Below are 23,066 nucleotides of genomic sequence, written 5' to 3'. Positions count from 1 at the left end.
AGAGAACATTTCTGTGGGATGACTCGGGAAACACGTTACTTTCTACTACATATGTTTTACGAAATGAGGACTACGAGAAAATCCGAGATATTAGAGTTCATACGAAGGTGAAGGTTTACCGACAATTATGCCTCCCACTCCCCATTAGCGAAGGGATCAAGGGATGGGGAAAAAGGTAGTGATACCATCCGCTACACACTATTAGGTGTCTTGCGGGGTATATATGGACACCACGAAACACAAATAAAAGATCACTTTTTGGAAAGCATATAATTCCCACACATTGCGACATTGTGAGTTAGTATGGGTACAGGTCATTCTTGGCAACCGGAATAAAATAATTACTGGATCCTTTTAACGACCTCCCAATTCAGATGATACAGTAGTTGAAAGGTTCAAAGAAAACATGAATTTGATTTCAAACACGTAACCGACTCATACGATAATAGTTGGTAGATCCGGAGGTACACATAAAATATCATCCGAAATTGTGCTAAACGCATTCTCTGAAAATTATTTCGAGCAGATAGTTCATGAGCCCACGCGGATAGTAAACGGCTGTGAAAACACACTTAACCTCTTAGCAACAAATAATCCTGAGTTAGTAACGAACATAAAACCGATTCAGGGATTAGTGAACACAGAGTTGTCGTAGCGAGACTGAATATTATAATCCCCAAATCCTCCAAAAATAAGCGAAAAATACACCTATTCAAAAAAGCAGATAAAAATTCACTTGACCCCTTCCTGAGAGACAATCTCCATTCATTCCAAATTAATAATATAAGTGTAGACCAGATGTGGCTTGAATTCAAATAAATAGTGTCGGCAGCAATTGAGAGATTTACACCAAATAAATTAACAAACGACGGAGCTGATCCTCCTTGGTACACAAAGCGGGTTAGAACACTGTTGCAGAAACAACGAAACAAGCATGCCAAATTTAACTAGACGCAAAATCCCCAAGATTGGCAATCTTTTACAGAAGCTCGAAATTTAGCGTGGACTTCAATGCGAGATGCTTATAACAGTTTCCAAAACGAAACTTTGTCTCGAAACCTGGCAGAAAATCCAAAGAGATTCTGGTAGTATGCGAAGTATGTTAGCGGCAAGAAACAATCAATGCCCTCTCTGCGCGATAGCAATGGAGATACTATCGAAGACAGTGCTGCCAGAGCAGAATTACTAAACACAGCCTTCCGAAATGCCTTCACAAAAGAAGACGAAGTAAATATTCCAGAATTCGAATCGAGAACAGCTGCCACAAGAGTAACGTAGAAGTAGATATCCTCGGAGTAGTGAAGCAACTTAAATCACTTAATAAAAGCAAGTCTTCTGGTCCAGACTGTATACCAATTAGGTTCCTTTCGAAGTATGCTGATGCATTAGCTCCATACTTAACAATCATATACAACCGTTCGCTCGACGAATGATCCGTATCCAAAGACTGGACAGTTGCGTAGGTCACACCAATATTCAAGAAAGGTAGCAGGAGTAATCCACTAAATTACAAGCCCATATCGTTAACGTCGATATGCAGCAGGATTCTGGAACATATATTGTGTTTCGAACATTATGAATTACCTCGAAGAAAACACAACTAGCTCTTTATTCACATGAAGTGTTGAGTGCTATTGACGAGGGATTTCAGATCGATTCCTTATTTCTGGATTTCCGAAAGGCTTTCGACACGGTACCACACAAGCGGCTAGTAATGAAATAGCGTGCTTATGGAATATCGTCTCAGTTATGTGACTGGTTTTGTGATTTCCTGTCAGAGATGTAGTAATTAACGGAAAGTCATCGAGTAAAACAGAAGTGATTTCTGGCGTTCCTTATCTATATAAACGATTTGGGAGACAATGTGAGCAGCCGTCTTAGGTTGTTTGCAGATGACGTTGTCGTTTTTCGACTAATAAACTTATCACAAGACCAAAACGGATTGCAAAACGATTTAGAAAAAGTATCTGAATGGTGCGAAAATTGAAATTGAACCTAAATAACGAAAAGTGAGGTCATTCACATGGGTACTAAAAGGAATTCTTTAAACTTCGGTTACACGATAAATCAGTCTAATCTAAATGCCGTAAATGCAAATAAATACCTAGGTATTAAATTGGAAGGAACACATAGAAAATGTTATGGGGAAGGCTAACCAAGACAGCGTTTTATTGGCAGGACACTTAGAAAATGTAACAGATGTACTAAGGTGACTGCCTACATTACGCTTGTTCGTCCTCTTTTAGAATAGTGCTGTGCATTGTGGGAACCTTACCAGATAGGACTGACGGAGTACATCGAAAAAGTTCAAAGAAGCGAAGCACGTTTTGTATTATCGCGAAATATGCGAGAGAGTGTCACAAAAATGATACAGTATTTGGGCTGGACATCACTGAAAGAAAGGCGTTTTTCGTTGCGACGGAATCTTCTCACGAAATTCCAATCACCAACTTTCTACTCCGAATGCGAAAACATTTTGTTGACACCGACCTACACAGTGAGAAACGATCACCACGGTAAAATAAGGGAAATCAGAGGTCGTTCGGAAAGATATAGGTGTTCGTTCTTTCCACGCGCTATACGAGATTGGAATAATAGAGAATTGTGAAGTTGGTTCGATGAACCCTCTGCCAGGCACTTGAATGTGGTTTGCAGAGTATCGATGTAGATGTAGAAGTAGATTTAAGTTTGAAATCTAGCTCAAAGATGGGTACTACCTTTCTCTGTAATGGAGCGAAAGCGGGGAGCCCTGCGACGTCATCCCCGTGCTGGACGGCGCTTCAAACAGCAAGGTGTCGGCGCTCCAGGAACGGAAACCACACCTCGTATCTTTACTAACGGCGCTTGTAAAGCATAATTATTGGTAAACGTTCGTATGAACTCCAATTTAGCAGACTTTCTTGTCGTTGTCATTTCGTAAAACGTTTGTAGCAGGAAGTAACACGTTTCCCGAGTCATCCTGGAATATTCTCTCTCAGGACTTCACTAGTTTATCTCTTCGTGGTGCACATCACCTCTCTCGTACCGTCTGGCACAGGAATTACTTGGGTGTCTTCGTAACTCTCTCGCGCTGACTAAATGATTACCGTGCAGACAAGCGCCACTATTCTTTGAATCTTCACAATCTCTTCTATTAATGCAGCTTGACAAGGGTCCCAGCCTTAATAATCGGTCGAGCAATTGTTTTATAAGCCATTTCTTATGTGGATGTATTACATTTCCTTGGGATTCTCCTTCTGAATCTCATTCCGGAATTTTATGTAAACATTTATGCTGATTTTTAAGTAGAGGTAACAGGTAAATGCGAAAATGTTGTCCTCTGAAAAAAGTTACTTAACTAAACCAAGTCACTGTTTTATTTTTTGGCAAGACAAACGATTTAGCATGTGGACAGCTAAATAGCATTTTAATCTTTGTATAAATACCGTTGTAACAGCACATAAAAAGTCACAGGTCAACATTCAGATGGCAACATTCAGATGGCAACATTCAGATGGCAACAAGAATGGCAACATTCAGATGAAACAAGGAAGAACATTAATCAAGAATTATTTGCATAACCAACGAAATGTATCTTGGTAAACAGTCTGTAATTGCTATCGTGAGAATAAATTACCACATCAAGACCAGTTTTGGAGATATTACCATTAGACGTCACTAGATTGCGGGACGAACCAAAGCTCGAGAATTCGACAGAATCACGATTGAAATCTCTTATTTATTTATTAGTTGGCGTTATTTATTTATTAGTTTGCCTGCATCATAGAAGATACTGTAGTCCGTGATTCTCAGTTATGTTTACTATTACAATCCATAGTACATTAAAGACTGGTCATGGACATAGTACAGACAATAGTCTTTTGTTCGCGGGGTAATCGGAAGATCGTACAGAACCAGAGATTTCCAGAACTGTGACGTTGTGTAGTTGTTGTGGTCTTCAGTCCAGAGACTCGTTTGATGCAGCTCTCCATGCTACTCTTTCCTGTGCAAGCTTCTTCATCTCCCAGTACTTACTGCAACCTACATCCTTCTGAATCTGCTTAGTGTATTCATCTCTTGGTCTCCCTCTACGATTTTTATCCTCCACGCTGCCCTCCAATACTAAGTTGGTGATTCCTTGATGCCTCAGAATATGCCCTACCAACCGATCCCTTCTTCTAGTCAAGTTGTGCCACAAATTTATCTTCTCTCCAATTCTATTCAATACCTCCTCATTAGTTATGTGATATACCTATCTAATCTTCAGCATTCTTTTGTAGCACCACATTTCGAAAGCTTCTATTCTCTTCTTGTCCAAACTATTTATCGTCCATGTTTCACTTCCATACATGGCTACACTCCATACAAATACTTTCAGAAACGACTTCCTGACACTTAATTCTATACTCGATGTTAAAAAATTTCTCTTCTTCAGAAACGCTTTCCTTGCCATTGCCAGTCTACATTTTATATCCTCTCTACTTCGACCATCATCAGTTATTTTGCTCCCCAAATAGCAAAACTAATTTACTACTTTAAGTGTCTCATTTTTTAATCTAATTTTCGCAACATAACCAGATTTAATTTGACTATATTCCATTACCATTACCCTCGTTTTGCTTTTGTTGATGTTCATCTTATATCCTCCTTTCAAGACACTGTCCATTCCGTTCAACTACTCTTCCAGGTCCTTTGCTGTCTCTGACAGAATTACAATGTCATCGGCGAACCTCAAAGTTTTTATTTCTTCTTCATGGATTTTAATTCCTACTCCGAATTTTTCTTTTGTTTCCTTTACTGCTTGCTCAATATATAGATTGAATAACATCAGGTTCAAAATGGTTCAAATGGCTCTGAGAACTATGGGACTTAACATCTATGGTCATCAGTCCCCTAGAACTTAGAACTACTTAAACCTAATTAACCTAAGGACATCACACAACACCCAGTCATCACGAGGCAGAGAAAATCCCTGACCCCGCCGGGAATCGAACCCGGGAACCCGGGCGCGGGAAGCGAGAACGCTACCGCGCGACCACGAGCTGCGGACAACAACATCAGGGATAAACTACAACTCTGTCTCACTCCATTCCCAACCACGGCTTGTCTTCATGCCATTTGGTTTCTGTACTAATGGTAAATAGCCTTTCGCTCCCTGTATTTTTCCCCTGCCACCTTTAGAGTTTGAAACGGAGTATTCCAGTCAACATTGTCAAAAGCTTTCTCTAAGTCTACAAATGATAGAAACGTAGGTTTGCCTTTCCTTAATCTATTTTCTAAGATAAGTCTTAGGGTCAGTATTGCCTACGTGTTCCAACATTTCTACGGAATCCAAACTGATCTTCCCCGAGTTCGGCTTCTATCAGTTTTTCCATTCGTCTGTAAAGAATTCTTGTTAGTATTTTGCAGCCGTGGCTTATTAAATTGATAGTTCGGTAATTTTCACATTTGTCAACACCTGCTTTCTTTGGGATTGGGATTTTTATATTCTTCTTGAAGTCTGAGGGTATTTCGCCTGTCTCATACATCTTGCTCACCAGATGGTAGAGTTTTGTCAGGAAAGGCTCTTCCAAGGCTATCAGTAGCTCTAATGGAATGTGATCTACTCCCGGGGCCTTGTTTCGACTCAGGTCTTTCAGTGCTCTGTCAAACTCTTCACGCAGTATCATATCTCGTATTTGATCTTCATCTACAACTGTGACGTAAACAGTTCGAATAGTTCGAGTTCTGTTGAGATACTGCCCTAGTATTTAAGCTTTTTCATCCCACCTGTTTCGCACCTTCCTGTAGCGAAATCACGGCGGCAGAGGCGGACAGAGTGCGACTACGCGAATAAAACTCCAACGGTTCCTTTTATGTCCTCCCGTTTCGGTAAAAGGGTCGGTGCCACCCATCCGCCTTTGTCGGGGGCCTCAAAAACGTGCCTGTACAGACAGATCCCGTGACGAGGGTACCAGGCGCCTGCAGGCAGGCTACGATGCTGCTCTTTGTCCGCTGCACTGCTGCTCTTGCGACTTATAGTAGGCCATCTGGAATCGAAAAGTGGCGAATGGGTTGTCGGTTTGCAAGCGGTTAGACCTTCGTCATGGGTCCTGCCCGTACAGGTACATTTTTAAAATTATCAACAAAGATGGGCGGGTGCCATAGAGGTTTTGCCAAACTGGGCAATCTTAGAGGGACTCTTTCCCATTTTATTCACGCATCTCCCAATAATCACGTCACATGAGGACAAAAAAAAAGGAGTTCTCAAAAAGCAGAAGCAGACTTAGCTGCTTCAGATCAGTTCAAAATTCGTCGAATGTTTTTTGAATGATCGATAGTGGTTCCAGCCTGTACAAGAGAAAAAAAAACTGCAATCGTACTGCACTTCCAAACGGGTGCGATCACGTTATATGTGGATGCAGCCCCACAGTGAAGGATTGAAACGCATGAGGTTGTCAGCAGTGTCAAAGGCTGTGAAGGACATCTTCCTGTTGCACACCGTACCGCGTACTGTGTGGGAATTAAAACCTCAGGGAAAGGGGTGGTTTCATTGAGGTTCTTTATGCCACCACCAGCAAAGACATTTCCTGCCGATTCTGAGCGACAGCGTATCTGGAATGTTTTCCTCGGCCACCCGTAACAAAACTGCGTGATTTCAATGCTTTGCGTCGCTGTTCTAACCTCCATCGCAGAGGCGTTAAAAGAAGGGACGAAATTTGGGTAAGTAGGGCTGTGACGACCTTCACATAGTGTGACGTGCTCACGGTGGCGATGGGTAGAATTGACGTGAAATTCGGTGCCAATATGACACCATTAACCCACATTACATGTCACATAAACTTCTGAGGTGTGGCATTGTTTTCTGATGTGCCGACCACGTACTGTCGCAGGACTCCACGGTTTTGCACCATTACAGAGGAAAGTTGTACTCACCTTTGAGCTAAATTTCAAACATAAACATCGCAGTGTGTGGGAATTGCGGGCTTTCGAAAAAGTTGTCCTTAAATTCTGTTGCGCAATGTAGACGCAAGCAGGAGATGACGCCGTTTCCCTTAAGATATATGGAAGAGCTATTGTCTCAGACTTTCAGAGCTGTCACAAACCAGACCACAGTAAGTGAACCGGCGAAAGACCTCGTTAAACGCTAAAATCTTATTTAAGTAAACCAATCTCTTCTTTAATTACTTCATGCCGTCGGAAAGACTCAATTAGGTAGTTGCGGTCGTGACGGGTTGCGCCTGTGTGGTAGACTGACCCGTATTCCCTTCTGCTTGCGCTCACCTTATGGACAGTAGTAAGAATGGCTATTCCCATCTATTACCGCAAAGTAGTTCAGAGAAAAATATCTGGCATGTATCTCCTGTGCTCACCTTTGCGACATTTTCTGGACTCGATGACTCGCGCGAATTGCTTTTACAAACATTTAGGCAAGTCAAGAAAATAATCCCACTTCAATTTCCTTGAATGAGCAGTTGATCTAAGCCTCTCCCCGGCTTTCGCATATAACGGTCAGATATGGACGCTATATACAACCATCTATGACAAGGTCTATCAATCTAACTTTTGCGGATCAAATAATCGAACTGTTAAACTTTCCTCGTATACATTATTCAGTCAGAATTCGAGTCACAACTTCAATCTAGTAATTCCGCAAGTAGACGGAGACCTGCATAAGCAGAGGTACGAAACATACCTGACAAAGTCTGGAATAAACCTTATCTAAAGACCACTTCGTAGGTGCCGTTAAATTTTTCTGTTATAAGCATAGTGCATAGATCTTAAAAATCTATCTCAGTCAGTCTGTTTCTTGTCAGAGTCACTTAAATCTCAATAGATAATCAGCACAACCTACTATCAGCAACAATTTTAACTTAAAAGTTTAGCTCTTTCCGTAAAAACCGGTCAACAGTTCCAAGTTCATGCGTCTAAATGCGCAACACAACAGAATGATTGTCGTTATGTGGCGAAACCTCAGCCAGAATCAAAATTTATGCTCAATATATTAATTAAGTTAATCACGGGTTTTTGTGAACAACTGAAGGTGTCTTGAGATAAAGATAAATTCGGACCGAAAACCAGTCTTACAATTGAATTGAACGAAGGAGAAATAACTCCAAATACGGTCGAAGAGACATTTAACTGTAGCCTTCATTATTTCATTTTGAATCCACAAATTCCTCCCCTTACGCAGTATCATGGCTATTAAAAGAAGAAACGTTGTGAAAAGCTGCCCTTTAAAGAATAAAAGTAACATCATCACAACTAGCGTATGCCTCCACGCGTACACACACACACACACACACACACACACACACACACAAGCACACGAAATAATTAGTTTTGTGAAGACATTTGTATCGACCTTCTTAAGCTGTGGATGTAGACATATTTGATAGATAAGAAAGGATTAAAAAAACTTTTTCACTCGCAACTGAAATCAAGTAGCCGGATAAAATGTAGAACGAAACATGACTTCACAAACAACGCATCATGTTTAGTGGGTGATAATCTCTACTTTGAATGTACAGAAGAAACTGTCTTAAAAGCAGTATAAAACGAGATGACTAATCAGATAGAGCTGGATTTATTTTCGAGAGGATCGGAGTTCAAAAACCCGCTTAGCTATCCTGATTTAGGTTTCTTATAGTTTCACTTGGTGTTTTACTGAGAAAGCCGGGATGGTTCCTTTGCCAAAGACACATGGCTGAGTATCTTCGCCATTCTTCCATTATTTTAGTTGCCATTGGGTTCACGACCACAACCATTATTTTTAGTAATCAATCCTTTCCACATTTGCAGTTGTTAGATGGAGTAAATTTCGTTTTGTTGTATTTATATTTGCAATGCCAGGTAGTATGACCTGTGAGTTATTTTCAAGTGCGAACATATGTACAAGCCGTCATAATGGCCACGCCTTGGCCGCACGGGTGTAGCCGAACACTATAAGGCGCTGCAATCATAGACTGTGCGGCTGGTCCCGGCGGAGGTTCGAGTCCTCCCTCGGGCATGGGTGTGTGTGTTTGTCCTTTCGATAATTTAGGTTAAGTAGTGTGTAAGCTTAGGGACTGATGACCTTAGCAGTTAAGTCCCATAAGATTTCACACACGTTTGAACTTTTTTTTTTTGCCACGCCTTGTTTAGTGGTCAAGAAGGAAGAAAGGATGGAAGATTGTGGTCTGTCACATCTACGACAATTTCATCTACTTCTTCATTTCTATCCACATCTATATGCGTATTGGAGAAGGTAATGCGCTAGTTGATCCTTCTAGGAAAATGTGTTCTCCGAATTTTAAGTCAGCCACAACCTGATGTACAACGCCTCTCTTGTAGCGTGTGCCACTGGAGATGGATGAGCATCTCAGTGACGCTTCCGTGTCAACTAAACGAACCTGTGACGAAATGCACTGGTCTTCTTTGGACTTCTATTATTTTTATCGAATGAATCTGGTAAGAGCCCCAGACTGATGAGCGATACTCAAGAGTCCATCAGAGAAGTGTTGAGCTACCTGCTTCGGCATTAGAGGCGGAGCAGAAGTACAGTTTTGTGAAGGCCAAGGGAAGACGATTGTCTGTGCCTTTCTCAAAGAAATCACCACGGCATTAGCATGTTAAATCTAAATCTAGATGATCAGAAGGCGATTTGAAACCCCTCTTCACGATTGCGAGTCAAGTGTCGCACCATAGCACACATCTCGTTCACCCAGAGTCTGAAAATGAGACAGTTTATACAAACAGCAGTGTTATCAGAAGGTAGTGACAAAGGCATAACAATATGTTTATCCAGTGCGCCACTAGAAGACGTATGGATGAACCCTCCAGTCTCGTCCCTGTAGTGTCGCGGAATAGTAAAGAGTTGGAAACGTGGAATATTGACAAAGTTTCATTGCCTATGCCGAGAGCCAGAGGCAGTAGGTTAGGCAAGAGGTAAGAGGATTGCACTTATATCGCAATGTGTCGTCACACAGGGGCAATGGCATGGTTACACACAACTGGCGAGAGAGAATTGCTTAGCATGCGGGTTTGTGTTAGACGGAGACTTTCGTAGAGTGTAAGACAGAGGTATAGCGTCAGCTGTACTGCATTTCACAACTTCCCATAAGTCAGCTGTAACAACACGTAACTCTGTCGCAAGAACACCTAAGGGGCGAGTACGACAGATGAATCAGCAGTATAAGTGGAACGAATGCGTTCATTACAAACGAGCATGACATCAGGACGTCGCTCGTGCTTCCTTTAAATACGCCAGCTTTGATAGCAACAAGGCACTCGCAGTTAGACTTGCAGTTAGATGTGTACTGGGACGCTGCGTAGCGCTCAGCTCGGTGATCAACATGTTAGTCTTTATTAAGGAGATGTTGCAGTAAGGGCGGCCCATCCAGCAGCAGACACGAGGAGACAGTACCAGCTCTGGTCCTCTCTGCTGCCGCTGTCAATCATCAACCCAGGATTAGCAGACATCGTGGCAGACTCGCTCGCCGCCAATGCTGACCACATCAGTGAGCCGCCGTCGAGATAGTGCGGGGCCTAGGTCCTGTGCATCCGCTGTAACAACCGGGTGAGCCAACGACGCTGGGGGATTGCAGCCCGTTCCGCCCGTTCACCGCGGACGAGCCACCAGGAGGAGCAAGGAAGAAGACGGGGTGGGATTGAGTACACTCCGCACTACGAGAACGCCTCCCGTTCCGACAGCGCCGGGACTCCAACCCGGAGCTTCCACGTGCAGCGGCCTCCTGTCCACAGCCAAGCTGGCCGCCCAGCCGGGCGCCGCCAGCCACGCGCGGCCGAAGTAAGGGCATTCCACGCTACGTCACAGCACGCGGCGCTGCGCTAGCAAGACTGGTGCGGCCCGGAGCTGGTGTCATCGCTATGAGTCAGCGAGGACTTGGGGAAGGTCGTTGATATCACCAAGCTCAGCCAGCCTGTGTTACACGGGCCACATTATACTCGGCAGGAATAAAGATGTTATGAATTAATAATGTTTCTGTGGCGTTTCTGACGCGTCCACAGTCATTTCCTAGTATCCTGACAACTGGAGAGGTCACCGCTCAGCTTTCCAGTCCACCGTAGGCGACCGGGACCACCGGGGCGCCTACATCTCATCAGAGAATCTGGTCTGTCCATAATCACGTAATCATCGACGGAACGTTAATATTTAACCTGCTTTCTATTGTCCATACTCAGGCTTAAAGCGAGAAAATTACAACAGAAAGTTAAACCTAGTAGTGGTGTCTTGTGTGGTGCGGCATTACCTGACCCAAAAAGAATGTCAGGAGGGCGATGATGATGAAATTGGTGCCGCCGGCGAAGTCGGTCAGCTTGTCGAACTGGAAGGTGGCGGCCACCGCGAAGAAGATGAGCTGCATGGCCACCGTGACGATAGCGCTGATCGCCAGGTGGTCCTCGTCCAGCAGCTGCACTGCCATCGCTGCACCTGCAACAAGCGCCCCTGCACCCTGAGGATGGTGCAGCACAATGCTGGCGAAACGCGTAATATTTTTCGATAATTTAACTATTTTTCGGAGTCAAAGTCGAGTAGAATTCTCTTCATGATAAACGTTTCACATTTTGAATGCTCCCAAACTTCCTGCTGGACAATATTGCAATATCAGCTCTATAGTCATTTCATACTGCGTCTGCGGTGAAATAAGTATCACGTCTTAAGTTCAGAGTTGGACTGGTGTTGATCAGGAAGCTAATAGTGGTTTGACATACGATATAAACGGCATTGACATGACGTACTTACCATGTGCTACAGCATGCAGTGTGGCTGATTACCACAGGACAATAAAGAATCCCCACCCTCACTTGAAAATAGCGATAGATTCGTAATAGCTATAGTGTCTGTAAGGAAATAATACTTTTAAGTCATTTTAATAACTATTGCAGTTTAGGCTCTATAGCCCTTTTTAACCATCAGTCAATTGGGAAAATAATATTGCTCACAACAGAATCGGGAGTAAGGGCCACGTAATTAAGTACAGACACACCATAAAGTGTGGAGGAACGCTGGCAGTTTTCTGTTCAACTAATGCAATTAGTTTAATGTTCGCGTTTATGTAAAATTCTTGAAGAACAAAATTATCTATGGTTCTTGGGGCATGACATGTTTTCAACCTCATCGAATTAGTTATGTTCAAAATGGGAGTTTTGACCCTTGCACCCATTTGGAAAAATTTTATGTGGACGCCAGTCGTTTAGTGCAAGGATTGATTCGCAAGGGTAAACAGCCACTGTAAGACACTTCTCCGAAAAAGGTTAAACTATTGAAAATAGCGACATATTCGAAATAGCCATAGAGTCCGTAAGGACATAACACTTTTAAGTCCCTATTGCAGTTTAGGCTCTATAGTCCTCTTTAACCGTCAGTTAAATAGCGAAACTGTTATCATTAAAGAATAATATTGTTCACAGGAGAATCAGGAGTAAGGGCCACTTAGTTAAGTACAGAAACACCACAAAGTATGCCGGCCGCGGTGGCCGAACGGTTCTAGGCGCTTCAGTCCGGAACCACGAGGCTGCTATGGTCGCAGGTTCGCATCATGCCTCGGTCATGGATGTGTGTGATGTCCTTAGGTTAGTTAGATTTAAGTAGTTCGAAGTTCTAGGGGACTGATGACCTCAGATGTTGAGTCCCATAGTGCTCAGAGCCATTTTTTTGACTTATGACCTCAGATGTTAAGTCCCATAGTGCTTAGAGCCATTTGAACCATTTTTGAACCACAAAGTATGGAGGAACATTGGCAGTTCAACTAATGCAATTAGTTTAGTGTTCCAGTTCATATAAAACTCCTGAAGAACAAAATTGTTTACGGTTCTTGGGGCATGACACGTTTTCAAGCTCACCCAATTAGTTATACTCAAAATGGGGAGTTTTGAATCTTTTGGAAAAAATTCTGCGGGCGCCAGTCGTAGAGTGTAGGGTGTACTTACTGACTCGCAAGGAAAAACATCCACTGCAATACACTTCTCGGAAGAAGGTTAAACTATTGTGAAAATACTTTTTAAAATTTAATTCTTAAGTAACTGAACCCTATTCACTTCCTACAAATCACCTATGCTAAGGAACCTAGGATACTCTCTCCCTCTCATTCTATTAAATCTTCGTTCATCCATTATGGATCGTGGGACGACGGCTGGTATGAACTTCTTGATGCAATAATTTACCAACAGCCGTATGTATTGTAAAAATTTATTTTATTTTATGAACTTCTATGTGCTATCAGTTTCGGCATTACATTGATGCCATCTTCAGGCCCCACTCGTCATAGTCGTAAAATCGCTATACACGGAAGGAGCCATATAAGTGGATCCGTGAATCAATCGTCCTGAAACAGCCGTATGTATTGTAGAAATTTATTTTATTTTATAAACTTCTATGTGCTAGCAGTTTCGGCATTACATTGATGCCATCTTCAGGCCCCACTCGTCATAGTCGTAAAATCGCTATACACGGAAGGAGCCATATAAGTGGATCCGTGAATCAATCGTCCTGAAACAGCCGTATGTATTGTAGAAATTTATTTTATTTTATGAACTTCTATGTGCTACCAGTTTCGGCATTACATTGATGCCATATTCAGGCCCCACTCGTCATAGTCGTAAAATCAGTATACACGGAAGGAGCCATATAAGTGGATCCGTGAATTAATCGTCCTGTTGCAGGACGATTGATTCACGGATCCACTTATATGGCTCCTTCCGTGTATAGCGATTTTATGACTATGAGGAGTGGGGCCTGAAGATGGCATCAATGTAATGGCGAAACTGGTAGCACATAGATGTTCATAAAATAAAATAAATTTCTACGATAAATACGGCTGTTGGTAAATTATTGCATCAACAAGATATTCTATTAATGGTTACTTAGCGGACCTCACCCCACCGAGAATTGTTGTCGTCAACGTCCTCACTGCGCCAGGCAGGCCTCACGTTAATTCAAGCGGGTGGTAAGACCTGTGCCGGGACGCGACAAGCGTCAGACCGCGACGCTAATTGAGTGGCTGTGGCGCCTTCTTTGCGGACGCGCCCTCTGCCGCGGGAGCACAAGTATCGCAGTGCGGCAGGCCGTCAGGGGCCGAGAGAGAGAGAGCGTCGATCCGACACGGCGCTCGGGCAGGGCTGGAGTTTGCAATTCCCGGTGATGTCTGTGTTTCTCTGTGTGTGTCGCCAGGAGGAGGAGGAGGAGCTGGGGATCAATACGGGAGGGAGGGGCGAGGTCGGGAGGCGAGAGGCGGCAGCGGGTCTGCCCGGCCGCGGCACAGACCATTGTGCGGTACCTGCGCCCGCTGCTCTCCCCCGCGATCACAACAGAAAGGCCTAGACAACCCTGCGCGGTCACGCCAGGCAGCTGCAGACAGCCTCTCGCGTCCTGGTGTCCACTCCTAGAAACACCACTATCCGAACCTTCCGCCAAATTAAAGCTGCGTGTCAGACCGGGACTCGAACCCGGAACCTTGTTTTTTGCGGCTCTTTAACTTGGATTGCGGTTGTTTGGTTGGGTTGTTTGGGGGAGGAGACCAGACAGCGAGGCCATCGGTCTCTTTAACCTGGTATCGGTGTTAATAAGAAATATAATGTTAGAACTTTGATCTCCCGTCGACCTCGAGGTCGCTAGAGAAGGAGCACAATCGTGAAATGGGAAAGGACGGGGAAGAAAATTGGTGAAAGTTCCTGTCCCGATACTGAACAGCCCCCAAGTTACCTCTCGCTATCGCTGAAAGGCATCCGAAATCAGTACATGGTATGGTTCAAGCGGGGCTAACTCACATCTCTTCTGAAATCGTCAGACTGCATGTCTAGATAGTGCATTGGTACCGGACTGCCTGCACAGTATCATGTGTCAGACATACACTGCCTGACAAAAAGATATGAAGTACCCAGAATATATATTCGGTTGTCAACCTAACTGCGTACACGTACACACCATTGGCGGGTATGTACGCTACTGGCCATTAAAATTGCTACACCAAGAAGAAATGCAGATGATAAACGGCTATTCATTGGACAAATATATTCTACTAGAACTGACATGTGATTATATTTTCGCGCAATTTGGGTGCATAGACCCTGAGAAATCAGTACCCAGAACAACCACCTCTGATCGTAATAAAGGCCTTCATACGCCTGGGAATTGAGTCAAATAGAGCTTGGATGGCGTGTACAGGTACAGCTGCTCATGCAGCTTCAACACGATACCACAGTTGATCAAGAGTAGTAACTGGCGTATTGTGACGAGCCAGTTGCTCGGCCACCACTGACCAGACGTTTTCAATTGGTCAGAGATCTGGAGAATGTGCTGGCCAGGGCAGCAGTCGAACATTTTCTGTATCCAGAAAGGCCCGTACAGGACCTGCAACATGCGGTCGTGTATTATCCTGCTGAAATGTAGGGTTTCGCAGGGATCGAATGAAGGGTAAAGCCACTGGTCGTAACACATCTGAAATGTAACGTCCACTGTTCAAGGTGCCGTCAATGCGAACAAGAGGTGACCGAGACGTGTAACCAATGGCACCTCATACCATCACGCCGGGTGATAAGCCAGTATGGCGATGACGAATACACGCTTCCAATGTGCGTACACCATCGCAGGCGTTCCTGTCTGTGATGCAGCGTCAAGGGTAACCGCAGCCATGGTCTCCGAGCTAACAGTCCACGCTGCTGCAAAAGTCGCCGAACTGTTCGTGCAGATGGTTGTTGTGTTGCAAACGTCCCCATGTGTTGACTCAGGGATCGAGACGTGGCTGCACGATCCGTTACAGCCATGCGGATAAGATGCCTGTCATCTCGACTGCTAGTAATACGAGGCCGTTGGGATCCAGCACGGCGTTCCGTATTACCCTCCTGAACCCACCGATTCCATATCCTGCTAACAGTCATTGGATCTCGACCAACGCGAGCAGCAATGTCGCGATACGATAAACCGCAATCGCCACCCTTGCGTGAATGCTCTGAAAAGCTAATCATTTGCATATCACTGCATCTTTTTCCTGTCGCTTAAATTTCGCGTCTGTAGCACGTCATCTTCGTGGTATAGCAATTTTAATGGCCAGTAGTGTAGCACGCGTAGTGGCGTGGTTGGGCTAGGGGGTAGACATGTGTGAACATGTAGACAATTATCCGCTCCGTGATGTCGTACTGAATTAGACCTGATCTCGACACACCCCGGTGGCCGCACGTGTTAAAACAACTGCTTGCGGGAAGGAGAAGTCGGCCGGGTCCGGATGGAGCCCACCCGACAGAAAAATGACGAGAGATCGATGTGCCAGTAGCTTGGATGTAGCTTTTAGGCAGTTTCCCCACATCTCACTAGATGAATACCCGGCTGGTTCCCTTGTTCCTGGATTCAGTGTTTCGCCTCAGGTACACGCCGCGGAAAGATCTAGTTCACTTCCACACAGAATTTACTCTATGCGCAAACTGACTGGGAACACTGCTGGGGAGGGGGGAAGGGGGGGGGGTGGTTAAACAGGAGACTGAAGACCTTAAGTGTTTGATCTCCTTCAACATGTACTCAACATCAGCTTCAGTTCGGACCTGCAGATAGGCTACCCCAATGAACAGATTCCCAAAGTGGGCTTTTGTCGCAGTTTTCCTGGGAGCTTGAGTCAGCGCATGGAGACAAGTACTGACGTTTGCCACCGCACAAGTGGTGCCCATATTCAGCACCAGTAACGTGAGTTAAAAAGTTGAAGAGATTTTCTGTCGACTGATACATGTCTATTTTCTGTCTGTCTTGCAATTTTCGCAGTCATATGTACCATTTGTTACAGGTATAAGTGACGATAATTCTGTTGGTGACTAAGGACACATGCCGAACAACATTGCATCAGTATTTACTCAGTTTTCAGACTAATAATTATAGCTATTACGAGTAGTATGTTTTCAGGTTGGTTAGTACCTCCAAGTACGCATGGCACAAGCAAGCCTTTAACATTTATTTTCCCCTGGGCAGCAGGTTCGGTATTGAAGTGTGGATGCATGGAAGCAAGACGAATAGTCTATACTGGGGGGTGTAGTCAACTTCATTGGAATTACGAGTCTGCAGAAAAGACAGGTAGTAAATTGTATGCTGCATTTGCAGGAGGTTTGGATGCAGAAAAAAAACAACAAACAAGCTGAAGTGGGTACATATTAATACACAAATTATCACCATGCTAACCATGCTGTGGTTGTGGTTACATGCTGGACATTTGCAGGATCCTTCTGTAAAAATGGCTATTTCTATTCCAGAATTCCTCTATGTTGTGGAAGGAGTCGTGAAGGAGAAACTTATGATGATACTTTTGCTATCTGTCAGACGTTTTATTTACATGGGTATATTTGAAAGACTTTTATAATGGCATATTCCATCCCTTTATGTGTAAGAGTTAGATTCATTAAAAGGTAATGCAGAGCTTTTTTCTTATAGTGATGTGCTTGTTAACATCTTTGTTACCCCCAAATTCAGGTTGATTCGTGATTACAGGTTTCATAAGTGAATAAATATACTGTAAACATGTGGTTAGTGTTCTCAGCTACTTAAAGAGATTCCTGTCAGATGTGAAATCCATACATAATTACGTTTTTGGTGCAATGAATACTTGTTGCCTAAGTAAGGAATTACCCCAGAATACCGAAATTTTCCCATAAGATACCAGTCAACGAGAATATGCAAAATATATTCATTTACTGATCTCTGTATCCCCAAAGTTGGCAGTTATTCATATGGTAAAGTAGCCGAAACTGTTTTAGCAGGTCTACCATACTGTTTTTCTATTTTAAGTTTCTATAGTACTAACGACCCATCCCCCACTTCGCACGGCTAGGACTAAGTATCTAAGACCGAATGACAAGTACAGCGTAGCCGTAATAAACTTCATACACAAACCTTCCTCGTCAGTCTATTTGTTAGTGAAAACGTACCAAAATCCATAGAGTAGTTCCTCAGACTAGCATTGACATAAAGATAGAAAAACGCGGCGGCAGACATTAAATTATAATAGGTTTAGACGTACACCTAAGAAGTTAGAACATTCTACTCTGATTATTATTTCTTGTTGGTATAATGGGTTAAGAGGACGTGTGATATTTTACAGTAAAAAACTGAATGAACTGTGTTTTTCGAAGTTAAAGCCAACCGATTTTTGTTTGTCGTGTTGAAGATTACTGACCTGTACAGCACATGAAGAAAACGTACTGGTTTTGATGACTAGGCTGAATCATGCATTGCAAAGAGAACAAAATCACAAGTTATTGACTGTCTACGATATGTAGTGTCTACCAGCGTACTGTTGTGCGCGCTCGCGCTGTTAATTACACAAATTGAAAAAGCACCTTGTCTGTATCTTTCAGAGCTGTTAGATTATATTTTAACTACAATGGAGTTCAAAGCTAAACATTTTACAGTAGCTCTGTGTTGTTACTCTGCTACGATCCACTCGTTGCGTAATTAAGCAGGCGACCGCAATGTGTTGCAAATTAATGTTTTGGCGAATTCGGAGAATTCTTTATGGTGTGTATGGAGATTTCCATTGTGCTGAGGGTGAGATAATCCTCCGCAGTACGTTGAGAGAGCGAACACCCAGTGAACACGAGCCGCTCCGTCCCCTCCACATATGGATACTCGGTGTGCTGCACTGAATTGCATTGGCAGTGCAGGCTTACTTTGAACTGCATTACACACATGGGTGCACGCAGCGATCCTGTGGCCAAGAAAACACTGAAAAAGACGTGTCCTTTAAAAAACTATGTAAGCCATGAGGGAGACGGGAAAAGTTTTTGTGGGGCTTACATTATTAGGGAGGGAAATGCCTAGACTCAGCATAACTCATGGTAATTGGAATGAATTAAGTTTCCCTGTAGTGAAGGTCAGATCCGCAACTTTATCGCAAGTTATGGGTAGATTACGTTACACTGTCAAGTCACACAACATCGCATTGTGATAAAATTTCTTTTATGTTTGGAGCTGAATACTTTTTGCCTGGGTAAACGTTATTGTTGATGTCATTAGGTACTTTTGCTGGGAGCAAGTAGTTACGTTACATGTTGGAAGAGAGTGATGCGATAATGTTATCAGGGCCATATACCCCAACAACTCTCTTAAATTTAGTATTCTTCAAGGAAACTTTGCTATGAAATTACACAGATAACCACTACAAGTAAGTATGTGACGAGACATGCACTTGGCAGTACCTGTAAAGATAAAAATTTGGTTTCATTTTCTCACAGTCGATTACATTTTCTTGTGTAAGGTGGTTCAAACAGCTAATATGCCCCGAAATAGTAATTTCCATGGGAGAGTTTATTGGGTAGTTACAGACCTTTTGGGGCAAAACTTAATCATGTCAAATTTGATATGACATAGAGAAAAGAATGCTCTTTGGAAGGTGATTAACAGAAGTATGAATCAGGTGTTTGTTTCTATATAAAAGTGTTTAAAAGTTATTTTAGCCCTCTTCTCCCCCATATGGCTCAAAAACTATAAACACAAAAGAGGCAAAACGCTATAAACAAGCTACTCGAGAGGAAGATCACAAAAGGAGAGCTTGCTAAACCGACTATGTGAAGAGATGAAGCCACTTTGGCGCGATGAAATTTAGTGACGACTTTGAGCGCCACTTGGAGCAAATACAGTATAGCCAATAAAATGGCATAAAACTTGCAGAAACTGCACACTGAAAACTGCTTAATCATACTGCCAACGTCTGCAGCGTTACCACGATTATTCAGTTAAATACAGACTGCTCTTCAGATTTTACCAAAATTTTGCAAATGTTTTGTTACCCTCACGTAAGAGGCTCCTTACTTAAAAATTATTGAACTTAGAAGGCTAAAATTTGTATATAGTCCATTGATTGGTTAGCAAAATTGGATACAAAATTTAAACAAATGGTCGACCACTTGACAAAGTACAGCCCCTCAATAAAGTGTGGCGTGTTGTTGCTTACTATCTTCTATTGTACCATAATAGTGAAAAATCCTTTACTGAAAATGCAAAGTAAGTTATAAGTGGCTGTGTGTTCTTATGAACACCTTTTATAAATTCACAGCATGTTACAGACAGTGTAGGGATCAACAGTTATTTGCCACTGCATACTTTTTTTTACATTTAGGAAACATTCACAACCCATTCATTACCCTTTTTTACGAGCACCATTATACTGAGCAGCGGAGAACCAGAAACGAACTGCCGGGAGAAATTTCATTATGTCTCCTTAGTTTGCCTGCTGGAGACACCCCGCTCGATGTAGGTTAGCCATTTTGTGCTGGATTCCGCTAATGGAATTCCACGCCGCTAAAAAAGAGATTAGCTTTCTTTTATCTGCTGCGTGAAACAGCCCGTTCCCACCCCAATCCGCCACCACGGGACATCAAAGGGCAGCAGTAAAAGCCGGAAGACAAGGCAGGAATGTCATATCGGACTTCTGTCTGCAACTGGCGCGCGGAAAGGAGGACGTGACTTTTTCAGGACTTCTGCTGTCCACACCTGTCTGCGATGCAATCAGCGCATCCCATGTTACACGACGTTGCAAGGAAAGAGAATATTTAGCGTCCCGTTGGTACAAAGTTCATTCGGGATTGAGCAATCCTAGGGTTAGTTCTACACGAAAAACTAACCGTCCCGCAGACACCTGGCGGTATGATGGCATACTTAATAATTACAACCAGCAATAAATAAACCAATAGCTGTATTTTAATCTCTGATTTATTCCTGAGGCAACCGGTTTCGGCATTCCATTATGCCATCGTCAGGTGATCTATGACAACATAGTGGCTGATCCTATATATCGCCAGACGAAAAATCATGCAAACGCGATCCGGTATCCGCACCAGCGTATATGTAACATGGCTATAGACTCAAGAGTTGCGCTAAGATTGTTTTCGGGTGTATACCCGTGTTACAGACGCTGGTACGATACTGGTTCACTTTTGCAAGATATTTTGTCTCGCAAATAATTTCAGCCACTATATTATCATAGAGGACTCGATGATGGTATAGTGGAATGCCGAGAACGGTTGCCTCTGGAATAAATCAGAGATGAAAGTTGATTCACTTACTGCTGGTTTTTAATATATATTAAAAACCAGCAGTAAGTGAACATATATATATGGTGATTCTTATTAATGCTTAGAAACCCCCGAGCAACGTAGATGACGCTGAAACAAGTAATTTAATTTATGATACATGGGGCCACAAACGTCGGAATATACCCCAAAAGTGAATCAATAACGTTGAACACGATACGATAGCGGATCACATACTTCGCTGCACGTGCAGCGGTTGGGATGAAGGGACGATTAAGCGAGGCAATACCTGCATTCGGACAAACAGTGCAAATTTCGAACACCATTTGTAAATGTGATCAGTTGTAAACATCGTAGTTACAAAATTATTTCCCCAGTGAAACCAAGGAAAACCTATTCTCATTTTGTGTTTCTTTCCTTTTGTCCTTCCGTTTTTGTTTATAGATATCATTTAGATATCATTTACTGGCAATATCGCAATTCGGAAGTGTATATTCATTTACTTGTGACGCAGTACGGTAATTTTTTGTTGTACTGTACTTCGCAATATATCAGAGGAGACCACGAGACAGGTAAATAAAGTAATAAATCTTAGCTCAATTTAACACATAACTGCCTAACTCAGTGAAAAAGATACTGCCTACTAGACGCAAGACTCGAAGCCTGAGCCCCACGCGTTAAAGTTCAAAAATGCTTCAAATGGCTCTGAGCACTATGGGACTCAACAGCTACGGTCATCAGTCCCCTAGTACTTAGAACTACTTGAACCTAACTAACCTAAGGACAGCACACAACACCCAGTCATCACGAGGCAGAGAAAATCGCTGACCCCGCCGGGAATCGAACCCGGGAACTCGGGCGTGGGAAGCGGGAACGCTACCGCACGACCACGAGCTGTCGCGTTAAAGTCCCGCACGAATAAATTAGATAAGGAAACGAGGCATTAAAAATAACAGATGAGTTTTGCTATTTGAGCAAAAAAATAACCGATGATAGTCGAAGTAGAGAGCATATAAAAAGCAAACTGCCAATAGCAAGAGAAGTGTTTGTGAAAATGAGAAACTTGTTAACACTGATTGTAAACTTCAATTTTAGGGTTTCTTTATTGAAGGTGTTAGTCTGTAGTGCAGAACTGAAAGGAAGTTCGGACAAGAACAGAAGAGAAGCTTCTGGAATGTAGAGCCACAGGTGAATTCTGTGTGCAGTGGGTAGGGGAGGGAGGGGGAGGGGGTGTATGGGGGTGTTAGAAGCGTTGACGGAGACCACGGCTTGAATACAGTGAGCAGTTCTAAGCGGATGTAGGTTGCAGTACTTACTCTAATACGAAGAAGCCTGCACCGGATGGAGCAGTGTGAACAGCTGCGTACGAGCAAAAACCAGTCTTAGGAATGAAGACAACAACAACAATTTATTTCAAATGAAATGAGTCAAGCGTTTTCACTGCTAAGTTTTGAAATATTCTTTTGTGTTTAATACCTATTCGTCTACACTAACCAACTGTGGAATCCTGTCTTGGTGACAATTTAGTTTATTGAAATAAATTGAGTTTTGGCTTCACAGTCGTCGTCACATTTTATAAACGCAGCGATAACGCACAGACGCGTAGTAAGAAACTGATTGGCAAGGTTCGTAATACTTAAATAACACGTGAAAGTTGCAACACTTGACGCGTCTGGCGGATGGAACGATGACTGATATTTAACAAAGGAATATTTACTATCAAATTCTGGGTGTAGTGCGAAGTTTACGCTTTGGTGTAAAGAACTCTTCTTACTTATTTACAGTATTAAATCATTTATCCGCAGTTACAAGCCCTAATAACGTTGTCGTTCTTACAGAAAAGGTAATCATTTTGGACGCTGGAGTCTGGAGCGAAGTCAAAGTGACATCTTATCCCAAAAGTGTTCCACTGGGTTCAGATTGGTACTCTGGACAGACCAGTCCATTTCGAGAATGTTATTGTCCTCGAACCACTGCCTCACAGATGCTGCTTTACGACAGAGTGCCATTTTATTAACCGCCACTTACACAACTTGTTCAATATGAGCACTCGACACGTCGACGAGATGCTGTAATGAGCCAGATTTGCACCTGCTGGCCAA

General features: G+C 43.1%; 1 protein-coding gene across 4 annotated transcripts in view; it reads right to left on the bottom strand.

Annotated features, from left to right (window-relative positions):
* The window catches only part of LOC126259978 (uncharacterized), a 694,543-nt gene that overhangs the window by 109,628 nt on the left and 561,849 nt on the right, over positions 1–23,066 (bottom strand). For all 4 annotated transcript variants that reach the window (XM_049957109.1, XM_049957110.1, XM_049957107.1 and 1 more), the window contains exon 2: positions 11,211–11,392. In XM_049957109.1, the coding sequence (XP_049813066.1) occupies positions 11,211–11,384 (174 nt within the window). In that variant the 5' untranslated portion in view covers positions 11,385–11,392. The remainder of the gene's footprint in view (positions 1–11,210; positions 11,393–23,066) is intronic.

The sequence above is a fragment of the Schistocerca nitens genome, chromosome 5 (assembly GCF_023898315.1).
Source record: "Schistocerca nitens isolate TAMUIC-IGC-003100 chromosome 5, iqSchNite1.1, whole genome shotgun sequence".
Taxonomy (NCBI): Eukaryota; Metazoa; Arthropoda; class Insecta; order Orthoptera; family Acrididae; genus Schistocerca; species Schistocerca nitens.
This window is presented reverse-complemented; position numbering and strand designations above follow the sequence as displayed.